At 47.1% G+C, this 19,135-nt stretch overlaps 1 protein-coding gene across 1 annotated transcript in view; it reads left to right on the forward strand.

Moving 5' to 3' along the window:
* Positions 1-19,135, forward strand: part of LOC116990202 (complement C4-like) — a 134,878-nt gene that overhangs the window by 81,561 nt on the left and 34,182 nt on the right. The window contains exons 27-32 of the mRNA XM_033047749.1: positions 725-835; positions 7,762-7,930; positions 10,401-10,597; positions 15,172-15,330; positions 17,737-17,796; positions 18,720-18,813. Of these exons, the coding sequence (XP_032903640.1) occupies positions 725-835; positions 7,762-7,930; positions 10,401-10,597; positions 15,172-15,330; positions 17,737-17,796; positions 18,720-18,813 (790 nt within the window). The remainder of the gene's footprint in view (positions 1-724; positions 836-7,761; positions 7,931-10,400; positions 10,598-15,171; positions 15,331-17,736; positions 17,797-18,719; positions 18,814-19,135) is intronic.

Below are 19,135 nucleotides of genomic sequence, written 5' to 3' on the forward strand. Positions count from 1 at the left end.
CACTGTGATGCTGTGAAAACAGAGAGGATGAGACGGAGTTTCTTCCCACAGGCCATCAGGACTGTAAACTTATCTCACCAGAGACTAATTTCCTGTTGTGCTGTGTCTTTTGTAAAAAATTATTTTCTAACATGTAAATACTGATTCTGTTCTATTCTGTTCTGTAGTTTTTGCACAATCCGTAGGCATTGCCACTTTCATTTCACTGCACATCGTGTATGTGTATGTGATAAATAAAGTTGACTTGACCCTCTGTGTGAAACGGTTACCCCTCAGATTCCTATTAAATCTTTTCCCCTTCACCTCAAACTTATGTCCTCTGGTCCTCGATTCCCCTACTCTGGGCAAGATACTCAGTGTATCTACCCGATCTATTCCTCTCATGATTTTATACACCTCTATAAGATCACCCCTCATCCTCCTGCGCTTCAAGGAATAGAGACCCAGCCTGCTCAACCTTTCTTCTGTTATCAATCTCAATGGATTCAGCAGAGGCCGAACTTCAGTTACAGCTTAGTTAATTGTCATGTGTAAATCGGGTGGAATCGCTGGCCGGTAAACGTGCAACAAAAGCTTTTCACTATAGCTCGTAACCTCCCGCACACTAAAGGGGCTGTCCCATGTAGGCGATCTAATCGGCGAGTTTAGAAGAGTTTGAAAAAATGACATGTTGAAGACCTCCTTCGAATATGTGGAAGACCTCCTTCGACTATGTTTATTTTAGGGTGGAGTCTCCGGGGTGGAGAAGCAAGTTTCCTTGACTGCTTTTGTGATTATCTCGTTCGTGAATTCGTTGCCGTCCTTCCAGGATAACGTACAGGGAAAACGACAAGTGGTAAGGCATGACCCACGGCATATACAGCACCGTCTTCAGCTGCGGGCACCGTGTCAAAGGAAAGATGTCGTCAGGCTGGGAAGGGTGCAGAGAAGATAAGACCCAAAAAGCCGAGGTAACTCAGTGGGACAGGCAGCATCTCTGGAGAAAAGGAATGGGTGACTTTTCGGGTCGAGACCCCTTCTTCAGACTGAGAGTCAGGGGAGCGGGAAAGTCTGAAGAAGGGTCTCGACATGAAATGGTCCCCTGACTCTCAGTCTGAAGAAAGGTCTCGACACTCAGGAGCTGGTCAATATTGTGTCCAATTTTGGGCCCCAGATCTGAGGAAGGATGGGCTGGCTCTGGAGAGGGTCCAGAGGAGGTTTACGAGAATGATCCCAGGAATGAATGGGTTAACCTATGATGAGCGTTTGTCGGCAATGGGCCTGTGCTCGCTGGAGTTTAGAAGAATGAGGGGGGACCTCATTGAAACTTACAGAATAGTGAAAGGCTTGGATAGAGTGGATGTGGAGAGGATGTTTCCACTGGTGGTAGAGTCTAGGACTAGAGGTAACAGCCTCAGAATTAATGAACATTCCTTTGAGAAGGAAATGAGGAGGAATCTGTTTAGAGGGTGGTGAATCTATGGAATTCTTTGCCACAGAAGGCTGTGGAGGCCAAGGCAGAAATGGATAGATTCTTGACCAGTACGGGTGTCAGGGGTTATGGGGAGAAGGCAGGAGAATGGGGTTAGGAGGGAGAAATAGATCAGCCATGATTGAATGGCAGAGTAGACAGAGTAGTTGAAGGGCCGAATGGCCTAATTCTACTCCTATCGCTTATGACCTTATGATGTTGCCAGGACTCGAGGGCCTGAGCTACAGGAAGAGGTTGGCCAGGCTAGAACTACCACAACTAATCTATCCCTCGCTACATAGAATGTATTCAATAATTAATTATCGTGAAGATAGACACAAAAAGCTGGAGTAACTTAGTGGGCCAGGCAGCATCTCTGGAGAGAAGGAATGGGTGACGTTTCGGGTCGAGACCCTTCTTCAGACTGGTCAGGGATAAGGGAAGCCAAAGATATAGACGGTGATGTGGAGAGATAAAGAAAAATGAATGAAAGATATGCAAAAATGTAACGATAATAAAGGAAACAGGCCATTGTGAGCTCTTTGTTGGGTGAAAATGAGAAGCTGGTGCGACTTGGGTGGGGGAGGGATGGAGAGAGAGGGAATGCCGGGGCTACCTAAAGTGAGATAAATCAATATTCATACCACTGGGGTGTAAGTTGCTCAAGCGAAATATGAGATGCTGTCCTTCCAATTTGCGTTTAGCCTCACTCTGACAATGGAGGAGGCCCAGGACAGAAAGGTCAGTGGGAATGGGAAGGAGAATTAAACTGTCCAGCAACCAGGAGATCAGGTAGGTTCACGCAGACTGAGCAAAGGTGTTCCACGAAACAATCACCCAGTCTGCGTTTGGTCTCGCCGATTTATAAGAGTCCACATCTTGAACAATGTGATATGGGGCATAATAGTAAGATTAAACGAGAACTTACCAGTTTGAAGTTTGATCTTGATTTTATGAGGAGTTACGATGAGCGATTACGTGAAGAAGGGCCGTCCGTCTGCGTGCGCGTCAATCTTCAAAGCAGCGGTGTAAAATCACAGATAAAAAGAAGACTTGAGAATAGTAAGATTGTGAAGAAACTAGAACTTCCATATGACCTTGATAGTATGAGGGTGGGAGCGGTGGGCACGTAATCGCTCATCGTAACTTCTCATAAAATCAAGATCAAACTTCAAACTGGTAAGTTCTCATTTAATCTTACTATTTTACTTCGGAGTCGCGTGAAGATTTCAAAGCTCTGTGATTTTACGCCGGTTACGAATCCAGGCGTCACACACTGAATGGATTGATCATGGATGCATGTAATCATTAAAGCATTCAGACATTACGTAGTTAAGTAAAGACACTGATGCTTTAAATGAAAGAAAAGATTAAAAAAAAATAGTTACCCCTCCCAACCTTGGGGGGAAACTAAGGAACAGAACTTAAAATGGTACGTGCAAACACCCCCAGTCCGGTTATGGGTTTGTTATAAAACAGGTGGACCGTTATTTCATTCGTCCATCCTGCAGACACTAGGATGTCGTCAAGGGGCACGTCCATAGCTCTTGCTGCCGACGTAGATGCAGCCCTGGTGGAGTGAGATTTAACCATATAAATGTTCACTCCATTACCTCCTTTGACCATCTGGAGATGGTTTGAGTTGAGACCTTCTGGTGTGGTTTTTTATGGCTGATGAGGACCGATTGTTCTGAGCCTCTGAGGTTCTACGTAACTCTCAGAAAGTGGTGTTAGTATGTTACCACACACACAACCGTTGGTCTTCTGGATATGCCAAGAACTGGATCTCCATCCGTGGCATTCCTGGCCTGCTCTGGTTTATCAAGTTCCTGATTAGGAATGTTATGTTGTTCATATTGGTGGTCATGTAGTCCAACCATAGCTTTTGCAGTGTCTGGACTCTTTGTCAGCATACCACCTTCAGGGTTAGTTATAGGCGGTCCCCACTGTCAAAGTTGGGCCTTGGAGGTATTAAATTGTAAATTACCTTCATGAATTTTGTTGTAAAGGGGTGCGTTCCTATTGACCCGTGCCCTGCTTCCAGCATCAGATAGGAGAAGAGTGCGCCTCTGGCACTATAGATTGCACTATAACTTTGTTTATAGTTATAGTACAGAGTTGATAGGAACTCCAAGACATCCGTTATCCGAACTGTGTTGTATTTGTTCGGACAGTCCTATGCCTAGAAATGGCTTCCTCAGAATCTGCAGACCAACAAGTTAATACGTTCATGTAGTGGATGATTACTCCCTGTAACTGGGTTCACTAGGAGGTCCCTGCTCTTGGGTACAGCCATAACTGGCTGGACTATAGTTCCCAAAATGTTTTGGGGACCAGGCTTGAGTAGGCCAATCTGGCACTACCAATATGCCTGTGGCTTAGTCTTGCTTGATTTTGGTCAAGCATCGGTTTGTGAGACAAATTGGCGGAAAGCATACATAAACATTCCTCCAAAATTGAGGGAGAAAATATCCATTGCCATTGCTCCTGGATCCAGCTCGCAGGACACATATCTGGGTAACTGATGGTTTAGTCTAGATGCAAACAGATCAATATCTGGTATGCCAAATCGTGTAGTTATTTCGTTAAATACTGCCTGATTCAACATCCATTCTGTGTTGTTATTAAACATTCGTGATCCAGCATCTGTCACCGTGTTATATCTACCTCGTAGATAGACCGCTGTTACCCAAATATTCCTCTCGATACACCAGTGCCAAATGAGGTTCGACAATCTGTCGTGAGTTACAGATTCTACACCACCCTTGTGATTGATATATGCCACCGCAGTGGTATTATCAATCTGAATTTGAACAAGCACCGGTTGCATGTTGCTACAGAAAACCTTGAGTCAATATTGTGCCCCAAACAATTCTGGGTAATTGATTCCATGTGTTGGGGAATTACAGACTCCTGCTCATTCCATCTGCCCCCACAGCTCTAGACTGTGTTTGTGGCTTCCCATCCTTAGCCGCTTGCATAGGTCTGAAGAATGGCTTTCGAGCAAAATTTCCCTTGAGCTGTCTCATGTTTGTTATCCACCATAGTTATTCAACAATGGCCTCTGCTGGCAATCCATAGTTTTGCCAATTTGGCCTGCATGGAATCTGAGTGTTCGTTCCTTTGCTCGCTGTAAATTCTGGTAATGCAAAGGCCCGTGACATACTGCTGGAAATGCAGCTACTATTTGCCAATTACACTCGCTGTTTGCCTGATAGATGGCTAGTATTTGACTATCAGATCATAGCAGGCTTAATTAATAATAATAATAATAGATTTTATTTATGGCCGCCTTTCAAGAGTCTCAAGGACACCTTACAAAAATTTAGAAAGTAGAGGAAAAACATGTAAGCAGAATGAAATAAATAGTAGAGACATGACTAGTACACAAATTAAAGACAGAATTCAATTCAAAACACAATATGAGGCAATTCAAGCACAGATGAAAAGGGAGGGGGACGTGGGGCTAAGGATAGGCAGAGGTGAAGAGATGGGTCTTGAGGCGGGACAGGAAGATGGTGAGGGACACGGAATTGCGGATCAGTTGGGGGAGGGAGTTCCAGAGCCTGGGAGCTGCCCTGGAGAAGGCTCTGTCCCCAAAACTGCGGAGGTTGGATTTGTGAATTAAATATTGTTGTTTGCCCCAAGGCAAAGCAAAGTCACCAACATATTTACTGTTTTTGATAGTAAATTCTAGGTAATCAATTACCCTTGTAGGTGTCAATTTTGATTTAACTGGATGGATGAGGTAACCAAGTCTTTTAAACAGGGTTTTGGTTTGCTTTGACTGATGCTTCCGCCAATTCTTGGTGACTCCAAAATGAAAATGTCCTCCAAATATGCCATTACTATGTGGTTTTGAGACCTTTGTAGACCCAGAATTGGTTTCCGTAGTTCAGTCAATAGTCTAGGAGCTGATGTCAACCCATTTGGCAGAGCCATGCCATCCAGTTAAACTTCAAATATCTCCTGTTCTTAGTGAATAGACACCGAATAGTATGCATCTTTGAGGTCGATGCATGCCATGTGACCATTTTATAGGAAGCTCCTATAAAACAGTTGTTAGACCTTAACAAAAAAATGCTGTTCTGAAAGTCTGTACTGCACATATGAGTTAAACCTGGATGAAGTGACATCCTCCATCTGTCACCTGTCCTGAAAGGCAATCCTGCCCATAATACTGGGCCTGCCTTGAAGACAACTCCGGTCCGAGTTCCAAGTCTGCTTGGAACCTATGAATGTTGTGCAGTAAAAATAATCACATGTTATTATCTGTTTTTTAAAACCAGATCATGTTATTGTCATTTTGAACAAAAACACAAGAGTAAAATTACCAACATGTAACTGGTCCACAATCCCTTGTTTCAGTAAACCCAGACCCACCTACCTCCATGAATGACTCTGATCATATTTCCGTGCCCAGCTTTCAAGCTACCACCGGCTTCAGTGAACCGCTTCCCCCCTATGGAGGTGTGGGGTGTGTTGTCGCCTACTGATGAGGTTTGCTTGTCATTGGTACCTTAATTGGTCCGACAGCTTTTGCTTCCCTCTTCTGGTCTTACCTGAAGAGAGGATTCGGCGACTGGTTTCTCCAAAGTCACCCTGATAGCGCTGTTCCCTTGCCGGCATTGTAGCGTGCGGATATTCTGCCAACTGCTGGCTCTTGACTGAGAGTGAGATTTGTAGGCAGCCCTGAAAACAGGTGCTGCCGCAGGCCCCTGAGGATACCTGCGCTGACATGGCCCCTCCAGCGGACCTAAATGAGGTTTTTGCTTTGGGTCAGACTAAAACTGACCGTGGATGCTCCTCTCCTCAGAGCAGGAGACATTTGTGCAGCCCTGAAACAGGTGCTGCTGCCTGTGGATTCTCCATAATTCCCAGGCTGTCAATTAGCTAGATCTCCATCCAGGGAAGCACCCAGTGGAAACCTGGATGATTGCAGTACTTCTTTTCTTTTTTATTATTCATTTTATGTAAAGCACTTTGGTGTCAATGCAAGTTGATTTAAAAAGTGCTATATAAGTAAAACTTACTTACTTGCTTTCTTCTGCTTGTCCCTGGGAAGGTTTCCCCCCCTGTTCTTTTGTACTCTGATTCAAAGTGGTTTCTTCCATATGTACTTCCCCCTCCAATGGGGAAGACATTGGGCTGCCCCATGTGCGAGGCTCCCGGCACTGCCTGCTGTAGGCCAGGGCTGACACAGCTCTCTCCTTTAGAGCAGATCATTGTTGGAGCAACTTCTCCAAAAGTTGCTCCATGTGGGAGAGTCGTCCTCAGATGCTCTCCGTTGAGTGAGGGTATCCCTCTTCCCCGGACTCATCTGAGTCAACAGGTTTGTTTAGACTTGTGGGTGGTATTACGTCCCCCAGGACCACCACGGAGCTCCTCCTCCTGCACGAAGTCTCCTGCCGGTTCAGCTGCCGGCGCTAATGTCGGGAACAAGACTGTCGCCCGCTACTGGAAATGCTGCGGTCTTCGGCAGCCTGCTTCCCCGCGGACCGTCTCCTCGACATCTGGGCTCTGAAACTACAAAAAGCTTCAAGCCCCGAAAGAACGCAGGTAAGTAATTCAACTTTCCTTACCTGCCCATCCCGACGGCTGGGAGGACGCAGTGCCTCTGCCAGTCTGTCGCGCGCGTTGCGTTCAGACGTAATGACTCGCGTGACTCCAAAGTAAAATTGCTTTTTTCTCTTATTATATTGTTCACAGCGTACTATGTTTACATATTCTGTTGTGCTGCTGCAATTAGGAATTTCATGTTCTGTTTGGGACATATGACAATAAAACACTATTGGCTCGCTCTTAAGTTAAAGTAACTTAACATTGAGGGTGTGAGCTATAGGGAGAGGTTGAGTAGGCTGGGTCTCTTTTCCATGGAGCTCAAGAGGATGAGGGGTGAACTTATAGAGGTGTTCAAAATCATGTGAGGAATAGATCGGGTAGATGCACAGAATCTCTTGCCCAGATTAGGGGAATCGAGAACCAGGGAACACACTCGCCAACATGTCCTAGCTACACTGCCCGCATTTGGCCCATATCCCTCCAAACCTGTCCTATCCATGTACCTGTCGAACTGTTTTTTAAATGTTGGGATAGTCCCAGCCTCAACTACCTCCTCTGGCAGCTTGTTCCATACACCAACCACCCTTTGTGTGAAAAAGTTACCCCTCAGATTCCTATTAAATCATTTCCCCTTCACCTTGAACCTGTGTCCTCTGGTCCTCCATTCCCCCACTCTGGGCAAGAGACTCTGTGTGTTTACCCAATCTATTCCTAAACTAGTCTATTACTGAATTAAACGTTTCTTCCAGGAACAAAGCATCTACAAGGCTGTGGATTTCCTCTCTAGCAAGGTTGAAGACATTAAGAGGCCTTACGTAATGGCCATCACCAGCTACGCTCTGGCCCTGGTGGATAAGACTAGTTCTATAGCAAAGATGGCTTACGAAAGATTGAAGGATTTTGACACTCATGACACAGGTAAAGACCCAAGTCCCATTCGAATCTCTTGCAGTGATGTATTGTTATGAGGGAGAGATCTCATTGAAACATCAAGAATAATTCAAGGCCTGGATAGAGTGGACGTGGAGAGGAAGTTTCCATGTGGGAGATCTAGGACCAGAGGGCACGGGCTTAGAATTAAAGGATGTACCTTTAGCGAGGAGATCCCGGGGAATCCCAGGCATCCACAGGGAGAACGTGCAAACTCCGCACACTCAGACGCAAGGAACTGCAAACGCTGGTTTACAAGAGAAGGGGACAAAGTGCTGCAGTAACTCAGCGGGGACAGGCAGCATCGCTGGAGAACGATTCGAGGTGGCCACCCCTCTTCAGTCTGATGAAGGGTCCCGACGTGAAACGTCACCTCTCCACATTCTCCAGAGATGCCGCCTGGCCCATTGAGAAACACCGTGCACTAACACACAGCACCCAAGGTCACGATCGAACCATGGTCTCTGGTGCTGTGAGGCAGCTGTTCAACCAGATGTAAATCTATGGGGACTTCATTGAAACTTACTGAATAGTGAAAGGCCTGGATAGAGTGGATGTGGAGAGGATGTTTCCACTAGTGGGAGAGTCTAGGACCAGAGGTCACAGCCTCAGAATTAAAGGACGTTGGTCCTTTAGGAAGGAGATGAGGAGGAATTTCTTTAGCCAGTATCTATGGAATTCACTGCCACGTCATTGGGTATTTTAACGTGGACATTGACGGTTTATTGATTAGGAAGGGCATCAAAGGTTATGGGGCGATTGCAGGAGAATGGGGTTGAGAGAGAGAGATAGATCAAACATGATTGAATAGCAGAGAACACTCGATGGGCCGAATGGCCTAATTCTGCTCCTATGTCTCATGATCCTATCTCGAAAACTGGGAAGCATGGGCTCAGGGCAAAGGGGAAGAGGTTCAGAAGAGGAACTCAAGAAGAATCTTGTCAACCGGAAGGTTCAATTCAATACAATTCACTTCAATTTAATGACACTTAATGTATCTAGGAACAGTGAACTTTGTAGGAAGGAACTACAAATGCTGGTTTACACCGAAGATAGACACGAAACGCTGGAGTAACTCAGCGGGACAGGCGGCATCTCTGGAGAAAAGGAATGGGTGACGTTTCGGATCTACCCTTCTCTCTGGAGATGCTGCTTGTCTGTTTTGTGTCTATTTACAGTGAAATTCTTTGTTTATGCAGACAATACAGGTTCACAAGTTATAGGAGTAGAATTTGGCCATTCGGCCCATTCAATCATCTCTGCCTCCTAATCCCATTTTCCTGCCTTTTTCTCATAACCCTTGACACCCGTTCTAATCAAGAATTGTCTATCTCTGACTTTAAAATATCCACTGACTTTGATTCCACAGCCCTCTGTGGCAATGAATTCCACAGATTCACCACCCTCTAACTAAAGAAGTTCCTCCTCTCCTCCTTTCTAAAAGAGCGCCCTTTAATTCTTAGGCTGTGACCTCTGGTCCTAGACTCTCCCACCAGTGGAAACATACTCTCCACATCCACTCTATCCAGGCCCTTCATTATTCAGTAAGTTTCAATGAGGTGCCAGTGCTTCTAAACTCCAGCGAGTACAGGCCCAGTGCCGTCAAATGCTCATCATATGCTAATCCACTCATTCTTGGGATCATTCTCGTAAACGTCCTCTGGATCCTCTCCAGAGCCAGCACACCCGTCCTCAGATATGGGGCCCAAAATTGCTCACAATATTCCTAATGAGGCCTGACCAGAGCCTTATAGAGTCTCAGTGTTAAATCTCTGTTTTTGTATTCCAATCCTCTTGATGTAAATGCTCGCATTGAATTTGCCTTCCTTACTAGGTAAGTATGTAAGACTTGCATGTCAACTTTTTGGGAATCCTGCACCAGCACTCCCAAGTCCCTTTGCACCTCTGATTTTTGGATTCTCTCTCTATTTAAAAAATAATCTACGCCTTTATTCTGATTACCAAAATGCATAACTTTGCACTTTGCTGCACTATATTCCATCTGCCCATTTCTCTGCCCACTATCCCAACCTGTCCAAGTTCTTCTGCAGAGTCCCTGCTTCCTCTACTCTGCCTGCCCATCCACCTATCTTCGCATCATCTGCAAACTTGGCCACAAAGCCTTCAATCGCCTCGTCCAAATCATTAATATACAACGTGAAGAGCAGCGGCCTCAGCACCGACCCCTGCGGAACTCCACTTGTCACTGGCAGCCAACTGTGGGTTTTCTCCGCGAACTTCGGTTTCCTCCCACACTCCAAAGACGTGCAGGTTTGTAGGTTAATTGGCTTGAGTTTGTATACTTGGTATAAGTGTAAATTGTCCCTAGTGTGTGTTGGCTTGTGTTAGTGTGCAGGGATCGCTGGCCGGCGAGGACTCGGTGGGTCGAGGTGTCTGTTTGCGCGCTGTATCTCTAAACTAAACCCTTTAAATCTATGACTTGTGAATGGGCGAGCAGAAATGGATACTCGACATTGGAGGATTGACCAGAAAACGTTGAGAGGCGGAGCACGGAAGGCCTTCGCAGTGGAGGTGGAAGCCACAGCCTATGCACTCCTGGCCGCCGTCACTATGGAAGACCTCCAGTACGCCAACGCCATTGTGAAGTGGCTGACGGAACAGCGGAACTACGGTGGCGGATTCAAATCCACGCAGGTAGATCCCGTGCCGTGTTTTGGGAACCGCATCCATCCAAGCCCATTGGAAATGACAGAGGTAGACACAAAAAGCTGGAGTAACTCAGCGGGTCAGGCAGCATCTCTAGAGAGAAGGAATGGGTCTGAAGAAAGGTCTCGACCTGAAACGCCACCCATTCCTTCTCTCCGGAGATGCTGTCAGTCCCACATAGTTACTCCAACGTTTTGTGTCTATCTTTGGTTTAAACCGGCATCTGCAATTCCTTCCTCGATATCACAAAGAGTTGTGGACGCAGCCCAGACCCTGATTAGTACGGGCGTCGGGGGTTGTGGGGAGAATGCAGGACAATGGGGTTAGGAGGTAGAGTTAGATCAGCCATGAATGGGGGAGTAGACTCGATGGGCCGAATGGCCAAATTCTGCTCGTATCACTTGAGAACTATCACACAAACCAACCTCCCTTCCATTGACTCCATCCACACCTCACGCTGCAAGACCAGCAGCATAATCAAGGACCAGTCTCACCCCAGCCGCTCCCTCTTCTCCCCTCTCCCATCGGGCAAGAGGTACAGAAGTGTGAAAACGCACACCTCCTGATTCAGGGACAGTTTCTTCCCAGCTGTTATCAGGCAACTGAACCATCCTACCACAACCAAAGAGCAGTGCTGAACTGCTATCTACCTCATTGGTGACCCTCAGACTATCCTTGATCGAACATTACTGGCTTTCCCCTGCGCTAAACGTTATTCCCCTTATCCTGTATCTGCACTGTGGACGGCTTGTTTACACGGTCTCTCTGTGACCACGTGGGTTTCCTCCCACATCTCAAAGACGTGCGGGTTTGTAGGTTAATCGACACTCTGTAAAATCGCCCACTAGTGGATGAGCAAGTTGGATAACGTGGAACTTGTGTGAACGGGTGATCGCTGGTCGGCGTGGACCCGATGGGCCGAAGGGCCTGTTTCCATGCTGTATCTCTAAACTATACTAAATATTCTCAGGCTGACACCCCCCCCCCCCACACCCACTCTCTCCCCTGTGCCCCACATGGACTTGCACCTATTTCTCCCCTCCCCCTTCCCTTCCACCGACATTCCTTCCTCCAGCTTCACAATTCGCAACTCATTGATCCCTTTGTCTCGCTCCTTCTGTCTTTACATCTCTGGCCTTTGTTGAACCGTCTGCCTATATCAACCACTCCCCTTACCTGTATCTATATTACCTGCCAGAATTTGTGTCGCTCCCACAAATATCAAGCAGGACACATCCCACCCTGCCAACCATCTTTTTACTCTGCTACCCTCTGGGAGGCGATTCAGGTCTCTGAAGGCTAAAAAATAGTTTCTACCCATATGCGATAAAAGAGCTAAATTCCAACAGAGAACACTGGGGAAGCAAAATGTAATTCCAAGAAATGCCGCCAAATTCTTTTAAATTCTTTTAAAATACTTATTTATTATTTTACTAATAAGTGTACATATGTGTTAATGGTTGTCGTGTTTGTATTTATTTAACCGGAGGAGATGTAATGGAATTTCGTTGCACAGTATTGTGCAATGACAATAAACGTATTCATTCATTCATTCTTCCAGGTTTCCCCACCCTACAATCAGTCTCAAGAAGGGTCCCGACCCAAAACGTAACCTATCCATTTTATTCTCCCGAGATGCTGCCTGACCCGCTGAGTTACTCCAGCACTTTGTGTCCTGTTGTGCATTAACTAGCATCTGCACTAACTAGCACCCGAACCACCCCCTCTCCTGGTACTTTCCCTTGCAACTTGTCGCTTTACCTCCCCCCTTGACTCCATCCAAGGACCCAAACAGTATTTACAGGTGTGGCAGATGCTCACCTGCACCTCATCCAACTTCATCTATTGCATCCGCTGCTCTAGGTGTCAGTTGCTCCACATCGGTGAGATCAAGCGTAAGCTTGGCGATCGCTTTGCCCAACACCTCCGCTCGGTTCCCAATAACCAACCTGATCTCCTGGTGGCTCAGCACTTCAACTCCCCCTCCCATTCCGAATCCTACATTTTTGTCCTGGGCCCCCTCCATGGCCAGAGTGAGACCCGCCGTAAATTGGAGGAGCAGCACCTCCTATTTCGCTTGGGCAATTTGCACCCCAGCGGTATGAACATTGACTTCTACAGTAGGCATCTGCAGTTCCTACTTTCACCTCCCCTTCGCAGCTCTCCCTCAGCCCACTGTCTCCACCTCTTCCTTTCTTCCTCCTGCATCCCCACCCTCAGATCAGTCTGAAGAAGGGTTTCGACCCGAAACGTTGCCTATTTCCTTCGCTCCATAGATGCTGCCTCATCCGCTGAGTTTCTCCAGCATTTTTGTCTACCTTCGATTTTCCAGCAACTGCAGGTTCTTTCTTAAACTACAGACGTTTATTTCTATTACTTTACTTTAGCGTTGTTTAGTTTAGTTTACAGATACAGCGCGGAAACAGGCCCTTCGGCCCACCCAGCCCAAGCCGATAGCCATCCCCGCACACTAACACTATCCTACACACACTTGGGACAATTTTACAGTTATACCAAGCCAATTAACCAACAAACCTGCACGTCTTTGGAGTGTGGGAGGAAACCGAAGATCTCGGAGAAAACCCACGCAGGTCACGGGGAGAGCGTGCAAACTCCGTACAGACAGCACCCGTAGTCAGGTTAATATGAACTTACAAACCTGAGATAGACACAAAATGCTGGAGTAAGATAATACACAATAGGTGCAGGAGTAGGCCATTCGGCCCTTCGAGCCAGCACCGCAAAAGCAAAAGAAGACACAAAGTGCTGGAGTAATACAGCGGGCCAGGCAGCATCTCTGGAGAGAAAGAATGGGTGACGTATCGGGTTGAGACCGATGTCAGGGTAGAGGGAGATACATAGATAAGGAAGTGTAAGATGTGAAAATAAGACTGCATTTTATCTCTGCTTGCTTTGTTGTTAGTGTCTCCCCGCTAACTGCTCTATTCTACATTTTCCACATTTTCCTTCATCCTCATTCCCTCTGCCCTATTTTCACGCCTTAAACTTCCTTATCTATGTATCTCCCTCTCCTCTCACTCTCAGTTTGAGGAAGGGTCTTGACCTGAAACGTCGCCCAGAAACTTCTCTTGTGTCTACATTCTCAGATTGGCTTGGTGTGCAACAGAGTTGTGGCAATCACATCATTGAATTGGGATGGGTCAATTAATTGGTCAATGGCAGTTTAATTTGAATACTGAATGAATGAATGATACATTATAATCAAAAGTGACAAGTCACAGCGAGATTCTTTGCTTTGCATTCCGTACACAAGGTATGCAATGAGTCACCACCTAAAGGGCGCCACAAAGTAATTCCATTTGGTCCCAAATGCTGGTTTAAACCGAAGATAGACACAGGAATGGGTGACGTTTCGGGTCGAGACCCTTCATCAGAGGAGGGAATCGAGAGATGTAGATGGTGCGCAGAGAAATATAGAACAAATGAATGAAAGACATGCAAAAATGCCACGATGATAAAGGAAACAGGTGATTGTAAGCTGATTGCTATGTGAGAACGAGAAGCTGGTGCAACTTAGATGGGGGAGAGACGGAGAGAGGGAAAGCAAGAGTTACTTGAAGTTAGAGAAGTCAATGTTCATACCGCTGTGGTGTAAGCTGCCCAAGCGAAATATGAGATGCTGTTCCTCTAATTAACGCTGGGCCTCACTCTGACAGTGGAGGAGGCCAGTGTGGGAATGGCAGGGGGAGTTAAAGTGTTTGGCAACTGGGAGATCAGGTAGGTTTGTTGTCCTTTGTTCTCACGCTCTCTGCGGTTCCCCCACGCCTGGTCCTCCCACATGGAATTAGAATGGATCAATGGGTCATTTGGAGTACTGTGAGCAAATTTGGGCCCCATATCTGAGGAAGGATGCGCTGGCTCTGGAGAGTCCAGAGGAGGTTTACAAGAATGATCCCAGAAATGAGTTGGTTGAATGAATGAATGAATGAATAAGTTTATTGGCTAAGTATTCACATACAATGAATTTGCCTTGGTTCTCCGCCCACAAGTGACAACATGACATGATCCCAGGAAATTAGTGGGTTAGCATATGATGCGTGTTAGACAGCACTGGGACTGTACTCGCTGGAGTTTAGAAGGTTGAGGGGGTGGGGGGGGGGAACCTCATTGAAACTTACACGATAATAAAAGAAAGGCCTGGATAGAGTGGATATGGAGAGGATGTGTCTACTGGTGGGAGAGTCTAGGACCAGAGGTCCTCATCCTCAGAATTAAAGGGCGCTCTTTTAGAAAGGAGGTGAGGAGGAATTTCTTTAATCAGAGTTTGATGAACTCATTGCTACAGAGGGTTGTGGAGGCCAAATCTGGATATTGTTAGGGCAGAGATAGATAAATTCTTGATGAGAACGGGTGTCCGGGGTTATGGGAAGAAGGCAGGAGAATGGAGTTAGGTGGGAGAGATAGATCAGCCATGATTGAATGGGGGAATAGACTCGATGGGCTGAATGGCCTAATTCTACTCCTATAACTTGTGAAGTTGTGATTTTAATGGTGACCCCATTGTAAAACAGTCTCTCCCTCTCCCTCCTTTGGTCGGCAAGGATACTGTGGTGGCCCTGGAAGCTCTGTCGGCGTACAGCATAGCAACCTACTCCCGACAGGAGATCGCTATGCAGTTCAAGTTCACCAGCCCTGGGCGAAGTGGGAGCAAGATCATCAAGATAGAGAGAAGCAACGCACTGATCCAAGAACAGCTGAAGGTGGGAACGCGATCCGAAGACAATGGAAACTTAGTTTAGCCGTAGCATGCAGCACAGAACCCTCCGACACTTTCACCACCTCCACTGCTAACCACATCTTCCCATCTCCACCCCTTTTCCGCCTTCCACGCCGACTGTCCCCTCCGCAACTCCCTGGTCAACTCCCATTACCCAAACCACCACCTCCCCAGGTAATTTCCCCAGCAACCGCAGGAGATGCATCACCTGTCCCTTTACTCACCCCTCGACTCCATCCAAGGATCCCGACAGTCTTTCCAGGAGAGGCAGAGGTTCACTTGTACCTCCTCCAACTTCATCTACTGTATCTGCTGTTGCAGGTGTCAACTTCTCTACATCGGCGAGACCAAGCGAAGGCTCGGCGATAATTTCACTGAACACCTCCGCTCAGTCCGCCTAAACCTATCTGATATCCCGGTTGCTGAGCACTTTAACTCCCCCTCCCATTCCCACACTGACCTTTCTGTCCTGGGCCTCCTCCACTGTCAGAGTGAGGCCCAGCGCTAATTGGAGGAACAGCACCTCATATTTCGCTTGGGCTGCTTACACCCCAGCGGTATGAACATTTACTTCTCTAACTTCAAGTAGCCCTTGCTTTCCCTCTCTCTCCATCACCTCCCCATTCCCAGTTCTCCCACCAGTCTTACTGCCTCCGACCTTTACCTCTGTCCCGCCCACTTCCTTGACATCATTCTGAAGAAGGGTCTCGACCCGAAACTTCATCCATTCCTTCTCTCCAGAGATACTGCCCGTCCCGCTGAGTTACTCCAGCATTATGTGTCTATCTTCGGTTTAAACCGGCATCTGCAGTTCCTTCCTACACATTGTTTCTAACTTAGTTTAGTTTAGAGATACAGCGCGGAAACAGGCCCTTCGGCCCACCGAGCCCGCACCGACCAGCGATCCCCGCACATTAACACTGTCCTACACACACTAGGGACCATTTACATTTATGCCAAGCCAATTAACCTACAAACCTGCATGCCTTTGGAAGATCTTAGAGAAAACCCACGCAGGTCACGGGGAGAAGGTACAAACTCCGTACAGACAGCACCTGTAGCCGAGATCGAACCCGGGTTTCCGCGGCAACTCTACCGCTGCGCCACCGTGGCCGCCCGAAGCGTTTGGATGCCGAGTGGATTCTGTAGATTAATTAACATCAAAGCAAAGGGCAGCTCGGTGGAGCAGCGGTAGAGTTGCTGCCTCACAGCGTCGGAGACACGGGTTCGATCCCGACTATGGGTGCTGTCTGTACGGAGTTTGTACGTTCTCCCCGTGACCGTGTGAGTTATCTCCGGGTGCTCCGGTTTCCTCCCACTCTTCAAAGACGTGCAGGTTTGTAGGTTAATTGGCTTTAGCAAAAATTGTCAATTGTCCCAACTGTGTAGTATATGGGGTAATTGCTGGTCGGCACCAATACAGTGGGCCGAAGGGCCTGTTTCTGCACTATTATCTCCCGTCAATGGCCAAGAAAGCAGACCCGGATTTGATGCTGACTACTGGTGCTGCCTGTACGGAGTTTGTGCATTCTGGTCAGTGCAGTCTCGGTAGGCCTTAGGACCAGTGTCCGCGTTGTATCTCTAAACTAACCTAAACTTAACGAACCTCTAAGCTTACCCCTCAGCCTTGTGGTGCCAATATATAAAATAGTACAATACAATATGATACTAAATTAAACTGACCATCCTACCACAACTAGAGAGCATCCTGACCTACCATCTACCTCATTGGAGACCCTTAGACTATCTTTGATTGGATTTTGCTGGCTTTATCTTACATAGATAGACACATGGACAACAGGTGCTGGAGTAGGCCATCCGGCCCGTCGAGCCAGCACCGCCATTCAATATGATCATGGCTGATATCTACAATCAGTACCCCGTTCCTGCTTTATAGACAATAGACATTAGGCGCAAGGGTAGGCCATTTGGCCCTTCGAGCCAGCACCACCATTCAATGAGATCATGGCAGATCATCCCCAATCAATACCCCATTCCTGCATTCTCCCCATATCCCTTGATTCTGTTAGCCCTAAGAGCTAAATCTAACTCAATTGAAAACATCCAGTGAATTGGCCTCCACTGCCTTCTGTGGCAGAGAATTCCACAGATTCCCAACTCTCTAGGTGAAAATGTTTTTCCTCATCTCAGTCCTAAATAGCCTACCCCTTATTCTTAAACTGTGTGACCCCTGGTTCTGCACTTAACATTAATCTCTTTATCCTGTATCTGTACACTGTGGGCGGCTCGATTGTAATCATGTATTGTCTTTCCGCTGACTGGTTAACACGCAACAAAAAAGCTTTTCACTGTACCTCGGTACACGTGACAATAAACTAAACTCACTAACTCACATAACTCATGCCTATATTTTTTCTTTGCGTTTCAGTTTCCACTGGGTGATGTGATCAACGTGGAACTCACCGGTATAGGAAATGGAACACTTACTGTAAGTAGAGAGTTTCTGATGTGTCTCTTGTACATAATGAAGTGACTCGTGCCAAAACTGGACAACACAGTGGCGCAGTGGTACTCACAGCATCAGAGACCGGGGTTCGATCCCGACTACAGGTGCTGTCTGTACAGAGCCTGCGCAGTATCTCTAAACTAAACATCACCATCAAACCCCACCCACCCACCCACTCTACCACTTATCTACACACTTGAGGGCAATTGACAGAGTCCCAATTAACCTTTGAAGGTACTTTAGCCGTTAGAGATGCAGCGTGGAAACAGGTCATTAGGCCCACCGAGTCCATGCCGACCAGCCATCACCGCATTCTCTAGCCTTCTCCCCATAGATAACCCCTGACATCCGTACTAATCAAGAATCTATCTCTCTGCCTTAAAAATATCCACTGACTTGGCCTCCACAGCCTTCCGCGGCAATGAATCCGACAGATTCATCACCCTCTGACTAAAGAAATTCCTCCTTATTTCCTTCCTAAAATAACTTCCTTTAATTCTGAGGCTGTGACCTCTAGCCCGAGACTCTCCTACGAGTGGAAACATCCTCCCCACATCTAGGGTAGCTGGGACATGTTGGCCGGTGTGGGCATGTTGGGCCGAAGGGCCTGTTTCCACACTGTATCACTCTATGATACTATCCACTCTATCCAGGCTTTTCACTATTCTGTAAGTTTCAATGAGGTCCCCCCTCATTCTTCTAAACTCCAGTGAGTACAGGCCCAGTGCTGACAAACGCTCAGCAGAAGTTAACCTACTCATTCCTGGGATCAATCTTGTAAACCCCTGGTGCTGCCAAGCAGCAGCTATCCTCGCTGCGCTACTGGGCCACGCATGTCACGGCGTTATAAACTCCAGGTGTGGTAGCTCACCATTTTAATTAGAATTTATTTGTGGAATTCGTAGACGCTGAAGACGTATCAGGTTATCGAGGAGACTGGGAATACTTGCGGCTATTTACAGCTTGAAGTTACTGTTCAAGGCAAGGTGGAGTACACAGGTGAGTAACAAGACACACCTCATTTGGGCAGCAGGGCGGTGCAGCGGTAGAGTTGCTGCCGCACATCGCCAGACCCTCCGGTTCAAAACCGACCACGGGTGCTCGCTGTCTGTACGGCGTTTGTACGTTCTCCCCGTGACCTGTGTGGGTTTTCTCCGAGATCTTCAGTTTCTTCCCATACTCCAAATACGGAAAGGTTTGTAGGTTAATTGGCTTGGTAAATGTAAATTTCCGACAGAACGTCGCCACCTACGGCCGTCATTTTTGGCCACCTCGCTCAGAGCCCCCCTCCGCCTTACGGGTGCGGAGGATTTTTCCCATT

The sequence above is a fragment of the Amblyraja radiata genome, chromosome 30 (genome assembly GCF_010909765.2).
Source record: "Amblyraja radiata isolate CabotCenter1 chromosome 30, sAmbRad1.1.pri, whole genome shotgun sequence".
NCBI classification, from domain to species: domain Eukaryota; kingdom Metazoa; phylum Chordata; class Chondrichthyes; order Rajiformes; family Rajidae; genus Amblyraja; species Amblyraja radiata.